At 47.8% G+C, this 16,524-nt stretch overlaps 1 protein-coding gene and 1 long non-coding RNA gene across 5 annotated transcripts in view; both read left to right on the top strand.

The window, feature by feature from the left end:
• Positions 1–16,524, top strand: part of LOC140422447 (uncharacterized) — an 87,671-nt gene that overhangs the window by 36,966 nt on the left and 34,181 nt on the right. The window contains 1 exon segment of the mRNA XM_072507467.1: positions 9,428–9,723. Within this exon segment, the coding sequence (XP_072363568.1) occupies positions 9,428–9,723 (296 nt within the window).
• On the top strand, positions 6,197–8,706 carry LOC140422457 (uncharacterized). Of its 4 annotated transcripts, none has more exons than XR_011947473.1 (2): positions 6,197–6,384; positions 8,427–8,706. It is a non-coding gene; the product is annotated as an uncharacterized lncRNA (long non-coding RNA). The 4 variants fall into 4 exon arrangements; XR_011947471.1 differs by lacking the exon at positions 6,197–6,384 and adding an exon at positions 7,830–7,867; XR_011947470.1 differs by lacking the exon at positions 6,197–6,384 and adding an exon at positions 7,830–7,885.

Genomic DNA, 16,524 nt, shown 5'->3' with positions numbered 1-16,524 from the left:
AAAATCTCCGCCCCTCGGGTGCAAAGTTCTCCAAACATCCACATAATCCACCTCTTCACAAGCCGAGACCAACGCCCGAGCCTGGTAACCGGGTGCTTATCTACCAGAGGATATAAGTGGCCGTTGAAGTCACCAACCACAAAAGAGTTAGTCGAAGCTAACCGCAAAATCCACAAAAGCCTTCACAATGAACTCTGGGGAGTCATTCGGGGATCCATAAACATTCATTATTGAAACAACATCTCCATGCACCAAACCTCTAATGATCACATATCTACCTCCTTTATCCTTGGTGCAGGTTTCAACCTTAAAAGGGATATTTTCATTAATAAGGATTGCCACACCCCTGCTACTTGATGACAAACAGGCGAAAAAAATCCTTCCCACCCAATCCGGCCTCAATTTAAAGTGTTCCTCATCATAGAATCCCTACAGTGTAGAAGGATGCCTTTCAGACCATCGATTCCACACCTGCCTTTGAAAGAGCACCCTACCGAGGCCCATGCCTCCACCGTATCACTGTCACCCAGTAACCCTACCTAACCTATTTGAACACGAAGAGGCTTTTTTGCATTGTCAATCCACCTAACTTGCACATCTTTGCCCTCTGGGAGGAAACTGGAGAACCCAGAGAAAACCCAGGCATACACGAGGAGAAGTTGCAAACCAGGCAGTCACTCGAGGCCCAAATTGAACTTGTGTCCCTGGCGCTGTAAAGCATCTGCGCTAACCACTGTGCCACCTTGCCACACCAAATGGGTTTCCTGTAATAAAGCTATGTTGACTTTCTCCTTACGAAAGGAGAGGATCTTTTTCCTTCTGATAGGGTGATGGATGCCCCGTACATTCCCTGAGAAAATTTGCAGATTAACTGCCTCCATTTGTTAGGCGACAAAGAGAACAGGAACAGATTTTCACACCACAATCGGGTATGTGCCATGACCCCCTCCTCCAACTCAGTTTACACCAGAGGCACCAAAGTATCCCCAAACTATTCCTTTCACGGACAAAAGGCCCGTCTGTACCAGATTAGGATAAAGTCAACAACACATAAACCCTCCCATAATAACAAAAATACAAAAGAATCACGACCACAATAGATCCAAGAGGACTTTCCTCAATATGACTAAGGACCCGGAGGGTTAGCCCCACGGCCAGACTGTCGTTCCCCTCAGGATATCTTTTCCAAACTGAGAACAAGAAAATAAGGGCCAACAAGGGAATGGGGATCGAATGTCCTTCCCACATTTTAGACCCACCCATGAAGACCTACATCCACCACCCCCCACCCGTTGGCAATGGCACTACTCGGTTCTGCCACGATTAACGCTGGGATAATAGAAGAAAGCACACAGCACATCTACTATAACTGAGATAAGATAATACAATTCCCTGCAACACTCGAGGAGAAGAAGACATTCAAGCGGGACTTACAGAATAATAACTCCCTTCAACAGGATAAAAGATAACAAATTCAGACAACACCACCATGACAGTGAAAGAGTCCGGATTAGAGCCTGAGTTAGTCTGAGCTGCAAACCATCCCTCCAAATCTTTTCCCTTCATGGATTAAACGAAGACCAAGGCAGCAGTCGGATTATCGAAAGTTATGACGGAGTTGTCAAATATAATTTTCAGGGTCACAGGACAAAGCGACATAATTCACTCCCACAGCCTTCAGTTCCCTTCAAACTTCATCAAAGTCTTGATGCTTCGTTTGCGTTGCTGTTGAAAAATCCTGGAATAAGGTAATCCTCACTCCCTCATGGAGGCAGGCCCCACCTCGCCTTACCCAACTCCAGGACCTTCTGGTGATCTTTCAAGTTGTGGAAGTGAATGATTACAGGCCTGGGATGAAAACTATCCCTCAGCCTCAAAGACAGGATCCGATGCCCTTTCTAATTTGAAACACCCAGGCTTCACACCCAGCTTGAGAGAACGTGGCAGCCGGTCCTCGAAGAACCTAACGGGAGCCTCACCCTCCACACCTTCTGGCAGGCCGATGACTCGGATGTTCTTTCTCTGACCCTCGGTTTTCGGAGTCCTCCAGGACCTCCCCCACGTCACTCGGCCAGTTTTCCAAGGATTTAATTCTTGCCTTCGCCGAGGAGGCAACTTGCTCAACATTCAGGATTCTCTCCTCGGGCTCATTGTGTTTTGCAGCTCGGCCTCATGAGCTCACGGAAATTGAGTCAGCACACTCAGCCTCTGGTCAGTAACACGGAGAATGTCGCTGACATAGATCGGCCAATGATTCCATGGAATAGACGAGCAGGCTCGATGGGCCAAATCCAACTGCAGGTCCTATTTGTTATGGTCTCTGTATCCAGGACAGGAAGCAGTGAGCAGGGATCTGTCAATCAGCCTGAATCAGCACCTTTTAGGAGAATTGGGAGGGTGAATATTAGATACAGCAGAGTGAGAATGGAGGGAGAGTGTGTGGGATGGAGATTTACAGCATTTGGGGAATAAGAGAGGAAAGAATGTTCTCTAGAAACTAGAATTGTCTGTTCTGAATTTCTAATCAGTGCTGACAGTGATGTCTTTTGGAAATTGTTTTTCCAGGATATTAGAAGAGGAGGAATTAAAGACAGAAATCTCTAACATCCCGTCTCAATCTGGCTGAGTCTCTCAATTCCTTGGAACTGAATATCACCGGGGTTTGAATCGAGAAGGAGAAATGTTTATCTGTTCTTTCGGCTACAAACGATTTTAACCATCAGTGTGACTGGAAAAGCACCGTGACACACACACCCGAGTGAGAGTGTTCCAGAGCATTGACTGTGGAAAGAGCTTTAACCAGTTACACAGCCTGAAAAGACATCGCACCATTTACAGCGGGGAGAGACTGTACACATGTTCTCTGTGTGGATGAGGCTTCAACTGATTGTCAAACCTGGAGAAACACAAAGAGACCTCAAACAATGGAGAAACCATGGAAATGTGGGGACTGTGGGAAGGGATTCAGGGCTCCATCTCAGCTGGAAGCTCATCAACGCATTCACACTGGGGAGAGGCCTTCACCTGCTCTCAGTGTGAGAAGGGATTCACTCAGTTATCCAACCTGCGGATACACCAGTATGTTCACACTGGGGAGAGGCCGTTCACCTGCTCTTAGTGTGAGAAGGGATTCACTGATTCATCGAACCTGCGCAGGCATCAGCGGGTTCACACTGGTGAGAGGCCGTTTACCTGCTCTCAGTGTGAGAAGGGATTCACTACTTCATCGAGCCTGCGGACACACCAGCGAGTTCACACTGGGGAGAGGCAGTTCACCTGCTCTCAGTGTGAGAAGGAATTCACTTGGTTATCCACCCTGCGGAACCACCAGCGAGTTCACACTGGGGAGAAGGCGTTAACCTGCTCTGAGTTAGAGAAGGCATTCAGATATCCATACACCCTGCAGGAACACCAGCGAGTTCACACCTGGAAGAGGCCATTCACCTGCTCTGAGCAGGGGAGACATTCAATGAACCATCCCAACTACGGAGACACTAGCAAGTTAATTCTGGGGAGAGACCATTCATCAGCTCTCAATGTGGGGAGGGGTTTGTGATTCATCACACCTGTTGTGACTCCAACAAGTTCACAATAAATTACAGATGTTGGCTTCGTTGTTATTGTTTCTGCTCTCACTGACATCCAGGACTGCATTTTGTTCATTCTGACATCTGGTGAATGGTGATGATTGGAGGGTTTCTTTCTGCTGGATTGGCCGGTTCTAACACCTCTGCCTCCGGTGGGCTGACCATTTTTGAGGCTAGTTGCGATTACCTGGTTCCAAGTTTGACGAGGAGCACAGAATGAAAAGGTGTTTGCACGTTGGAAGATATTCAGTTCCCAAAGCAGCCACGTTGCCATGAAGGTGGGCTGTGGTGGTTACATGTTCTTTTGTCTAATTTATCTGGATGTTTCTCGCAGAAGGAAACTGTCATGGTATGAGGGGCAATTTGTCTGGTAGATTGGGAAATTACAATAAACATATCACTGAAAGTGGCAACGCAGGTGGATAAGGAGCTAAGAAGGCAGACGGCATGCTTGTCTTCATTGGTCTGGGCATTGAGTATAAAAATTGGCAAGTCATGCTGCAGCTGTACAGAACCTTAGTTAGGCCACACGTGGAATATTGCCTCCAATTCTGGTCACCACATTACCAAAAGGATATGTCACATCCAAGGCTGGAATCGAACCTGTGTCTCTGGTATTGTGAGCAGCTGTACCACTGTGCCGCCGAACTGTATTGCTTGATTAGAGATGGGTGTGTGGGAAAAACTTTATTTAGGAGCAAGTTTTAAAAAAAATTATTTTTATTCAGGTTTTTATCGAAACAGAATTTTTACATAACCATTAACAACATTTAACAAAACAAGGTGAACGTCAACATTATATAAAAAAAAAAGAATATGCAGTAAGTAAACATTCCCCCTCCCCCCGGATTGCTGCTGCTGCTGACATTTACTGCTCTCCTAGAAAGCTGCCACCTCCGAGAGAACCCCATCATGGACCCTCTCAAGGCAAACTTTATTTTCTCAAGACTGAGAAACCCAGCTATGTCACTAACCCAGGTCTCCACAATCGGGGCTTTCTAGTCTCCACATTAAAAGGATCCGTCTCCGGCCTACCAGGGAGGCAAAGGCCAAAACCTCGGCCTCTTTCGCTTCCTGAACTCCCGGATCGTCTGACACACCAAAGATCGCTATCTCTGGACTCGGTACCACCCGCGTGTTTAGGATCTTGGACATTGCCTTAGCGAATCCCAGCCAGAATCCTTTGAGAGCCGGACATGCCCAGATCATATGAATATGGTTCGCTGGGTTTCCCGCACATCTATCCTCAACCCCAAAGAACTTGCTCATTCTTGCTGTCGCCATGTGTGCCTGATGGACCACCTTAAACTGAATTAAGCTAAGCCTGGCACATGATGAAGAGGAATTGACCCTATTTAGGGCTTCCACCCACAGGCCCGCATCCAGCTCCCCGCCTAGCTCCTCCCACTTGCCCTTAAGTTCCACCACTGGGGCTTCCTCCGCCTCCTGTAGTTCTTGGTAGATGCCCGACACCTTCCCCTCCCCAACCCAGGTGCCAGAGACCACCCAATCCTTTATCCTACGTGGGGGTAGCAACGGAAATGCCACCACCTGTTTTTTTAGAAAGGCGCATACCTGAAGGTATCTGAAGGCATTTCCAGAGGGCAGATTAAATTTCTCCTCCAGCTCTGAACTAAAGAGGTTTGTGTGCACACAGATATTGACATGAAGGGTTTTTTATATTCACAGACCCTGAAGCAGATTATTGCAAGTCGCACTGAGGTGATTTCAGGTGGTGCTATTCCCATGTGTTTGCTGTCCTTGTCCTTCATGACAGTCAAGGTTATGAGTTTAGAAGTTGATGTCGAAGGTCCTCTGTTGAGTTCACAGATCATAGAATTTACAGTGCAGAAGGAGGCCATTCAACCCATCGAGTCTGCACCGGCCCTTGGAAAGAGCACCCCACTTAAGACCACGCCTCCACCCTATCTCCTTAACCCAGAAACCCCACCAAACCTTTTTGGACACTAAGGGCAATTTATCTTGGCCAATCCACCTAACCTGCACAGCTTTGGACTGTGGGAGGAAACCGGAGCACCCAGAGGAAATCCATGCAGACCTGGGGAGAATGTGCAGACTCTGCACAGACAATGACCCAAGCCAGGAATTCAACCTGGGACCCTGGAGCTGTGAAGCAACTGTGCTGCCCCAACCACTGTGCTACCGAGTTGCCCTACCACTGTGCTACCGAGTTGCCCCACCACTGTGCTACTGTGAAACATCTTGTAGATGGTACACACACTGCCACCATTGTGCTCTGGAGGTCAAGGGAGTCACTGTTTCAGGTGATGGATGGGGTACTGAGCAAGCAGATGCTTTGTCCTGTGTAAAACATGATGTGGAGATGCCGGCGTTGGACTGGGGTGATCATTGTAAGAAGTCTCACAACACCAGGATCAAGTCAATAGGTTTGTTTGAAATCACAAGCATTCGGAGGACTGCTCCTTCATCAGGTCTCACTTCACCTGATGAAGGAGCAGTGCTCCGAAAACCTTTGATTTCAGATAAACCTGTTGGACTTTAACCTGGTGTTGTGAGATGTCTTACTGCATAAAACAGACTCCATAATTTGAATAAGACTGGCTGATAAATAATAATTGTTGTCGGAAAGGACTGTGACCGAGAATATATAACCAATTCAGTCCACTTGAAAAAAGATCTGCTCTTCAAAGATATATCCGAAGAAATCCCATTTGATGTTTTTAGTTGAATTTATTGCCTCAGCAGCTCACTCAGATACCGGACTGGCAAAGGCATTGATTGGACAATAGCTGGGAACAATGATCCAAAATGTTCTGTGAGTGAAACATTTTCTCTTTAACCCGGAATGGACTCTGTCAGAGTTAAAGGCAATACCAGGCTAAATTACATTGAATATACAGCACAGAAACAGGCCATTCAGCCCAACCCATCTCTGCCAGTATTTCTACTTCACTTCATCCTCCTCGCATGCTTTCCCATCTTACTCTATCAGTGTGTCCGTCTGTTTATTTCTCCCTCATGTCTTCATCCAGCTTCCTCTTCAATGTATCAATGTTATTCACCTCCACCACTCACTGTGGTAGTGAGTTCCACATTCTCATTACTCTCTGGAAAGAAGTTTCTCCTGAATTCAGTTTTGTTCTTCCCCCTACAAGTGGGGAACACCCTCTGTGTTTATCAAAAGCTTTGATAATTTTAATGACCTCAATTAGCCCCTCGACCTTGTATTTTGAAAGGAGAAAAGTGACCAAGCCTTCATTGTGAAAGTGAAAATCGCTTATTGTCACAAGTAGGCTTCAAATGAAGTTACTGTGAAAATCCCCTAGTCGCCACATTCCGGCGCCTGTTCGGGGAGGCTGGTACGGGAATTGAACCGTGCCTTGGTCTGCTTTAAAAACCAGCTCTTTAGCCCTGTACTAAATCAGCCCCAGACTTTGAGAATAGAAGATTCACTGAGAATGGGTGGGCTAGGCTGGTCTTTATGAATTAGATGGTTGATCAGACTGTTCATGGACAGGTACTTGGTATTTGGGAGTAGTCGAGGAATTCAAGTGGCAGTCATCAATAAAGCATTAATTTTCATTTGGACACCACATTTTTAAAAAAAAATTAGAGTGCCTAATTATGTTTTTGCAATTGAGGGGCAATTTAATGTGGCCAATTCACCTAACTGGCACATCTTTGGATTGTGGGGGTGAACCCTCGCACACACAGGGAGAATATGCAAACTCCACACAGACAGTCAACTTGGGCTGGGAGGATACCAAGGTCCTCAGCGCCGTAGGCAGAAGTGTTAACCACTGTGCCACCGTGCCCCCCTGTTGGTTATCGCATTTGACTTAATAAAAATGCCAAGGATTTTCCTGGAACATTGTAAAACAAAGTTTCACGAAAGTTGTCGAAGATCTTGATGTGACACAAAATACTGCTATCTCAGAAATTCTACATCTCATTCCCCCACATATTCTCTCCTTCCTGTTCATTTCGAAACTAATTCATTCCACTATCGTCCTGCTTTTCCCCAAAATCTCCTCCCTGAAGGCGCTGACTCTGGATGAGGAATGGCGGCCACAGCACCCACAATCCCCCGCGGTGAGGAAACCGCTCCATTCGCCGGGCGGGCGGCCGGACTGCGCATGTCCCTGGGAGCGATGGGAAACTGCGCATGTGCAGGAAGATCCCACCTCCTGACCTTTCTGCTGGGCTCTTGACCAATGGGAACAGTTGGAGGACCGGAAGGACTCTGGTTCTGAGGGAAAAGGAAGTGAATCCCCAGGGAGGGTGCAGACTCTGGAAAGGTTGGCTCAGGTCTCTCAGTAGGTTCACGGATTGTGCGAAAATTGCTGGCGGTAAATAGTGAGGAGGATAGTCTTTGGTTGCAGGAGGACAATCTTTAATATTGACAAAAGTAACCCTGAAGCGTCCATCTAATTCAGTTAGAAATTATTGATCATCTCTGCTTGAGAACCTTCATTGGCAGAAAGTTCCAGATCATGATCAATCACTACCTCCTGTATCTTAACCAACTGATACAATCCTATACATTAAAAACAATTTTCGTCCTGTTACATATTTCCGTTAGGATGGCAGTCTTCATGAAGATTTCCAGGGCTCTCTGTCCACGATTGTAAGCAGTGAGCATGGATCTGTCAATCAGCCTGAATCAGCACCTTCAGGAGAATTGGGAGGGTGAATATTAGATACAGCAGAGTGAGAATGGAGGGAGAGTGTGTGGGACGGAGATTTACAGCTTTTGGGAAGTGAGAGAGGACAGAATGTTCCATAGAAACTAGAAATGTCTGTTCTGAATTCCGATCCTGTACTGACAATGGTGTATTTTGTAAACTCCTTTTACAGGGTATCAGAAGAGGAAGAATTACAGACAGAAATCTCAAACCAAACCTCACGTCCCGATTTGACAGATTCACTCCATTCACCGGGACTTGAATATCATCAGCCTTTGAATTGAGAAGCAAAAAGGTTTGTCTGTTCTTCCTGCTTCAGATGGTTTTAACCATCAGTGTGACTGGAAAATCACCGAGCCACACACACCCGAGTGAGAGTGTTCCAGAGCACTGACTGGAAAGAGCTTTAACCAGTTACACAAACTGAAAATAAACAGCAGGGAGAGACCGTACGAGTTCTGTGTGAGCCTTCAACTGATTGTCCAACCTGGAGAGACACAAGGACACCAGCACCATGGAGAAACCATGGAAATGTGGGGACTGTGGGAAGAGATTCAGATTGTCATCTATACTAGAAACTCATCGACGCATTCACACTGGGGAGAGGCCGTTCACCTGCTCTTAGTGTGGGAAGGGATTCATTACGTTATCCCACCTGAAGAAGCACCAGCCAGTCCATGTCGGGGCGAAGCCATTCACCTGCTCCACATGTGGGGAGGGGTTCAGTACTTCATCTGAACGGCGTACACACCAACAAGTTCACACTGGGGAGGGACCATTCACCCACAGTGAGTGTGGGAAGGGATTTACTCAGGTATCCAATCTGCTGGGCCACACTGTCACTCACAGCAATGAGAGACCCTTTAAATGCTCTCACTGTGGGAGCAGCTTCAAAAGGTCTCACAAACTGATGAACCGTGGGTTTCCTCCGGGTGCTCCGGTTTCCTCCCACAGTCCAAAGATGTGCAGGTTAGGTGGATTGGCCATGATAAATTGCCCTTAGTGTCCAAAATTGTCCTTAGTGTTGGGTGGAGTTACTGGGTTATGGGGATAGGGTGGAGGTGTTGACCTTGGGTAGGGTGCTCTTTCCAAGAGCCGGTGCAGACTCGATGGGCCGAATGGCCTCCTTCTGCACTGTAATTTCTATGATAACCATCAGTGCATTCACACTAGGGAGAGACCGTTCAGCTGCTCTCATTGCACAATGAGGTTTCAAAACTCATCCCATCTGCTGACACACCAGATCCTGCACACCGGAGAGAGGCCGTTCACCTGCTCTCAGTGTAGAAAGGGATTCACTCAAATAAGCAACCTGCGGAGACACGAGCGAATTCACACTGGGAAGAGGTCGTTCACCTGCTCTGATTGTGGGGAGGGATTCACTCGGTTATCCCACCTGCAGGCACACCAGCGAATTCACACTGGGGAGAGGCCGTTTATCTGCTCTGACTGTGGGAAGGGATTCACTCAGTTACCCAATCTGCAAGCACACCAGGAGTTCACACTGGGGAGAGGCCATTCACCTGCACAGTGTGTGGGAAGGGATTCACTTGGTCAACACTTCTGCTGAGACACCAGTGAGTTCACAAGTGATGACAGGGGTTGGATTCTGCTGTTATTGCTGCTGTTAATCACATCCAGGACTGAACCATGTTCATTCTGACACTTGGTGAAGTGGGAGGGTGGGAGAGTTTCTTTCTGCTGGACCGGCCGGTCTCACAACTGTACTTCCAGTGGGCTGATGCTCTTTGAGCCTGGGAGAGCACATTTCCACTGAAGTGATCCATGAAAGCTGATGAAGGACATTTATTTTATCCTGAATAGTAAATCCTGTTTTTCCCCCATTACAGGTAGATTTAAAATAAACACAGAAAGAACTGGAAAAACGCAGCAGGACTGGCAGCATCTGTGAGAGAGGAAACAGAGTTAATGTTTCACGTCCAATGTAACTCTACCTGAGAGCTAAAGAGAGGGAGAAATGTGATGGGTTTGATGCTGGTGAGAAAGGGGGAGGGTCAGACAGAACAAAAGAGAAAATCAGCGATAGGGGAGATTAAATGATAAAAATGTCCTGGAACGACTTCCAGTGGAGGCCCTGAGTTTATCGGCCGCACACAACGTGGCTCCTGCTTGGAAGCTTGGGTTTCTGGCCCTTTCTGCCCGGTTAATGGGCGCTTTGTTTGTAAAAAGTGCAGAATAAGTGGAGGGAGTTGGTTTTTCCTCCAAAGTGGAATATCAGCAGGTTACAACACCGGGCAAAAGTCGAGTATAGCCTTAGCTTGAGATGGAGGATCTGTGTGGTGCAGCAACTGAGAGTATGGCGGAGTTGGAGGATGTTTCGGCAGCATCGGAAAGAGATGCAAGAGGACTGGTCCAGGGCGATTGAGGAAACAGTAGCCCCTCTTCGTGGGAGGGTGGAGAGGGTGGAGGAACGCCTGGAGTCACAAGGTGCAATGATCCGAGAGGTGGAAAGGACGGTGTTGGATCCCAGTGATCAGATCGTGTTGCAGGAGGCAGAGATGGTGATGCTGGGAGAGGCTTGCAAGGTGCTGAGGGCGAAGGTGGACGACCAGGAGAATCAGTCCAGGCGACAGAATCTGTGAATTGTAGGTCTGAGGAAGGAGTGGAGGGAACGAGTGCCATGGGCTATGTATTGAAAATGTTCACTAAGCTGGTTGAGGAGGGGGTCTTCAATAAGGCCCCGGAGGTGGATTGGGCCCCCCGATCATTACAACGGAGGCCGAGAGCAGGGGAGCCGCTGCAGGCAGTGATCGGCTGGATGCACCAGTTCCAGGCGAAGGAGAGGATTCTGAGGTGGGTGAAGTCGACGTGAGACTGTAGCTGGGAGGGGAATCTGATCCGGATCTACCAGGACATTGGGGCCGACCTGGCCAAATGGCAGACGGGTTGTAACAGGGCCCAGGCGGCGCTCTTTCGACCAAGGTCTGGTTCGGGGTGTTGTATCCGGACAAACTCTGGGTGACTTTCACAAGGGCAAAGGACATTATTTTACGATGTCAGAAGAAGCGGATGACTTGGTCAAGGAGCTTGGTTTGGGGGAGGAGTAATGGTGGGATCTGTTCTGTCTCGACGTGTATATACAAGTTTTGTAAATGTTACGTTTTTTGCATGTTATGACTCGGGCTCATATGGGTGGGTTCTTCCCTGAGGTTGAGGACAGATGTGAGAGGTACAGGAGGGGGCCTGTCAATCATGTTCACATGTTTTGGGTGTGCCCGAAGTTCGGGGATTCTGGCCATTGATTTCCGAGACCCTGCCGGAAGTGTGGGGGTGACGATGGAGCCGTGCTCTTTAGTGGGGCTTTCATGTGTTTCGGATCTGCCAGAGCTGCTGGAGGGGAACGGGGTCTTCACCACTCTGATTGCCCGGCGGCGAATCTCACTGGGTTGGAGGTCGGTCGCCCCACCGAAGATATCGGCATGGTTGGGGGATTTGACGGAATTTCTGCAGTTGGAGAAGACTTAAGTACGTTCTCCGAGGGTGAAGAGGTTTCTATTTAAGACGGAGGGTCTTTCTGTCTCTATTTGAGGATCTGTTTGTCGCCGTGGGGGGGGGTGGTCAGTTGGGAAAGGGATGTTGGGGTAGTTTCGGGAAGAAAAGGGGGAAAATGACAAACTGTTTGAAAGCCAATGGTATTTGATTGTTGTTTATTTGTATAATTGATTGTGTTTGGAATAAAATACATATATTAAAAACACAAACTAAAAGTCTAATGATCTTCTCTATTATTGGTAGAAAAAACCCATCTGGTTTACTAATGCCCGTTAGGGAAGGAAATCTGCCTCCTTACCTGGTCTGGACTACATGTGACTCCAGATCCACAGCAATGTGGTTGACTCTGAAATGGCCCAGCACAAAGCTGTAAGAATCTGCAAGGATGTTTATTCCATAGAATGGAATTCGACAGTGCAGAAAGGGACCACGGGGCCCATCGAGTCTGCACGGACCCTACCAAGAGCAGCTACCTCAGTATATCCCCCCGCCATATCCCCATAATCCCACTTAACCTGTATATCTTTGGACTGTGGGAGGACTCCAGAGCGATGGAGGAAACCCATGGAAACACGGGGAGAATATGCAAACTCCACACAGACAGTCACCCAAGGCTGGAATTGAATCCGGGTCGCTGGCACTGTGAGGCAGGAGTGATATTATGAATGAAACCGGACTATTTGCATGCCAGACATCAAAAGCAGCAATCAATAGACAGAGCTAAACGATCCAACAACCAATGGATCAGATCTGAGCTCTGCAGTCCTGCAAGTAACTTTGAGCCACACAAATGCCAGGCAATGACCACCTCCCTCATGAGAGAATCTAACCACCTCCCCATGTCATTCAATGGCATTACCATTGATAAATTCCCCACTATCAACATCTTGGGGGTTACCATTGACCAGAAACTGAACTGGACTAGCCATATAAATACAGTGGCTACAAGAGTGGGTCAGAGGCTGGGAATCCTGCTGTGAGTCACTCACCTCCTAACTCCTGAAAGCCTGTCCATTATCGAGAGGTCAGGGGTGTGATGGATCACTCTCCACTTGCCTTGATGAGTGCATCTCCAAAATTAAAGAAGCTCAGCACCTTCCAGGACAATTCAGCTCATTTCATTCACTCCACCACCAAGGCACAGCAGCAGCAGTGTGTGTACCATCTACAAAATGCACAGCAGGAACTCACCGAGGCTCCTGAGAGAGTACCTTCCCACGACCATATAGAAGGACAAGGAGAGCAGACAGACAGGAACACCACCACGTGGGTGTTCCTCGCCAAACCACACACCATCCTGATTTGTAAATATATCACTGTTCCTTCAGTCGCTAATAGCATAGTGGATGTACCAACACCACATGGACTGCAGTGGTTGAAGAAGGCAGCTCACCAGTACCTTCTCTAAGGCAACTAGGGATGGTAAATAAATGCTGGGTCGAGCCAGCAAAGCCCACATCCCGTAACTATGTATTTTTTTATTTAAAAATTCGATTGGGCCAATAATGGACTTGGGAGAAATAATACTGAGTAAGAACTGTCCACAAGTTGGACGGGGGTAAAGAGGGAGCTGGAGAATATTTTACAGTCTCGTTTTATCTGTTGCTTAAAGCATCTGTCCTTATGTACCAGTAACTTAGAACTCACGGCATTCCTTCAGGAGAAAAGATTGCGTAGATGTTACCGCAGGCGGGGCCAGAACAGAACTGGAAGAGAACGGAGTGAAATTGAGTGAGGGGTTGGAGAGAGAGTTCTCGTCCCCCTCTAGGTGTGGACTGTAAGAATCCTGGGGGACTCCGTGCTTCGGGTTTTCTTGTTAATTAGTGAACATTAAATTAAATTCTATGACTGGCTGTGGATTTATTTTGAATTTGATTGTTACACTGCTCCTGTTTTTATTCCTGTTGTGATTACGCTCTGGGTAAGGATGGTTGACAGGTGACAGGGTGGGAAATTGTGGTTTGGGTCTTCACTGACCAAATGTTTTATTGATCCGAAAGGTGTAAAAGGGACCAAACTCCAGCAGAAATCGAGCAGAGCTGAGAACAGACGACTTGCTGTGTGGGAACAGGGAGATAAACAGTTCCCAGAGGACAGAGAAAACAAGAGTGCCTGGAATCCTAGACAACACCCTGGTGTCAAGGCCACCATGTTTTCACTGCTTGGCATGGGAATGCTGACTCCCTGTACCGGGGACGGAGCGTGGGGAAGACAATTGTTTGAGAGTTTGGAGTGGCTTGGGCGGGTACAGATGGTTCAATGACAGACTTTGTAATTGGTCCGTTCAAATGTTATCTCGGCAATGATTGGGTTAAATCAGTCTCCATAGACTTTGTGATGTAATAAGAAGGGATTCCCCGAGCACAGAGATTTGTTGAGGTTTTACACATTCCACTGACTGGGACCATGGCATCTGGGGCAGAGCAGGGAGCATTTACCTGGAGATGGTGCTTCTACCCAGAGTGTAATGGGAATGCTGCTGCACTTTGATATTACTGCTGAGACACAGGAACAGGAGCAGGCCATTCGGCCCCTCGAGCCCACTCCACCATTCAATAAAATCAGGGCTGATCTGATTGTGGTCTTAACTCCACTTTCCTTCCTCCACCCTTTCACTCCCTCTTCAATCAAGAATCTATCAAATTCAATCTGAAAACATATTCACTGACCCTGCTTCCAGCACCCTCTGGAGAAAGAGAGATTTACAGACCCACGGCCCTCAGGAGAAAAACAATATTCTCATCCGCGTCTTAAATGGAAGACCCCTAATATTTAAGCAGTGTCCCCTAATTCTAGTCTCTCCCACAAGGGGAAACATTCTCTCAGCAATCTCTCTGTCAATTCCACTCATGATCTTATTGAAACACATGAGATCCTCTCTCATTCTGCTAAACTGCAATGGATACAGTCCCAACCTGTCAAACCTTTCCTCAGAGGATAACCCCCTCATTCCAAGAATCCGGGGAGTCAACCTCCTCTGAACTGCTTCTGATGCAATTATCTCATTTCTGAAATAAGGAGACCCAAACTGTACACAGTGCTCTAAAAATGGTCTCACCAAGGTCCTGTACAACTGCAACAAAACATCCCGACTTGTTTATTTCAATCTCTTTGCCATACACAACATTCCATTGTGCTTCCCAAGTGATTTCAACTCACTCGATAAAGCCTGATTAAACTGTTCAAGGACCCGATCGAGCCACTTGCTGTACCTGCAAACTAACTTACTGTGACTCCTGTACACGGACGCCCAGATCCCTCTGTACCTCATCGTTCTGTAATGTCTCACCATTTAAATAATATTGTTTTATTTAATCCTTCCTGCCAAAGTGGACAATTCACATTTTCCCACATTATCCTCCATCTGTCGAGTTTTGTCCATTCACTTAATGTCCTTTGCAGACTCCTTATGTCCACTTCACAAATTACTTTCTGAACTATGTGTCATCAGAACATTTAGCCACCATACATTCAATCCCATCACCCAACTCATTGATATAGATTGTAAATAGTTGAGGGCCCAGCACTGATCCTTGTGACACTCCACTTACCTTTACAGGAGCAGCCCATTGGATTTCGGCGGCAGCGGTGCGCAGGGGCCTTCTGGGAGGTGAGTAGTTAGTTTAAAACCACTTACCTTTACAGGAGCAGCCCATTGGATTTCGGCGGCAGCGGTGCGCAGGGGCCTTCTTGGAGGTGAGTAGTGAATTTAAAACCACTTACCTTTACAGGAGCAGCCCTTTGGATTTCGGCGGCAGCGGTGCGCAGGGGCCTTCTGGGAGGTGAGTAGTTAGTTTAAAACCACTTACCTTTACAGGAGCAGCCCATTGGATTTCGGCGGCAGCGGTGCGCAGGGGCCTTCTTGGAGGTGAGTAGTGAATTTAAAACCACTTACCTTTACAGGAGCAGCCCTTTGGATTTCGGCGGCAGCGGTGCGCAGGGGCCTTCTGGGAGGTGAGTAGTTAGTTTAAAACCACTTACCTTTACAGGAGCAGCCCATTGGATTTCGGCGGCAGCGGTGCGCAGGGGCCTTCTTGGAGGTGAGTAGTGAATTTAAAACCACTTACCTTTACAGGAGCAGCCCTTTGGATTTCGGCGGCAGCGGTGCGCAGGGGCCTTCTGGGAGGTGAGTAGTTAGTTTAAAACCACTTACCTTTACAGGAGCAGCCCATTGGATTTCGGCGGCAGCGGTGCGCAGGGGCCTTCTGGGAGGTGAGTAGTTAGTTTAAAACCACTTACCTTTACAGGAGCAGCCCATTGGATTTCGGCGGCAGCGGTGCGCAGGGGCCTTCTGGGAGGTGAGTAGTTAGTTTAAAACCACTTACCTTTACAGGAGCAGCCCATTGGATTTCGGCGGCAGCGGTGCGCAGGGGCCTTCTGGGAGGTGAGTAGTTAGTTTAAAACCACTTACCTTTACAGGAGCAGCCCATTGGATTTCGGCGGCAGCGGTGCGCAGGGGCCTTCTGGGAGGTGAGTAGTTAGTTTAAAACCACTTACCTTTACAGGAGCAGCCCATTGGATTTCGGCGGCAGCGGTGCGCAGGGGCCTTCTGGGAGGTGAGTAGTTAGTTTAAAACCACTTACCTTTACAGGAGCAGCCCTTTGGATTTCGGCGGCAGCGGTGCGCAGGGGCCTTCTGGGAGGTGAGTAGTTAGTTTAAAACCACTTACCTTTACAGGAGCAGCCCATTGGATTTCGGCGGCAGCGGTGCGCAGGGGCCTTCTGGGAGGTGAGTAGTTAGTTTAAAACCACTTACCT

Source organism: Scyliorhinus torazame, chromosome 5 (genome assembly GCF_047496885.1).
Source record: "Scyliorhinus torazame isolate Kashiwa2021f chromosome 5, sScyTor2.1, whole genome shotgun sequence".
NCBI classification, from domain to species: Eukaryota; Metazoa; Chordata; class Chondrichthyes; order Carcharhiniformes; family Scyliorhinidae; genus Scyliorhinus; species Scyliorhinus torazame.
Note: the sequence above shows the minus strand (reverse complement) of the source record. Positions and strands in the feature narration are given on the sequence as shown.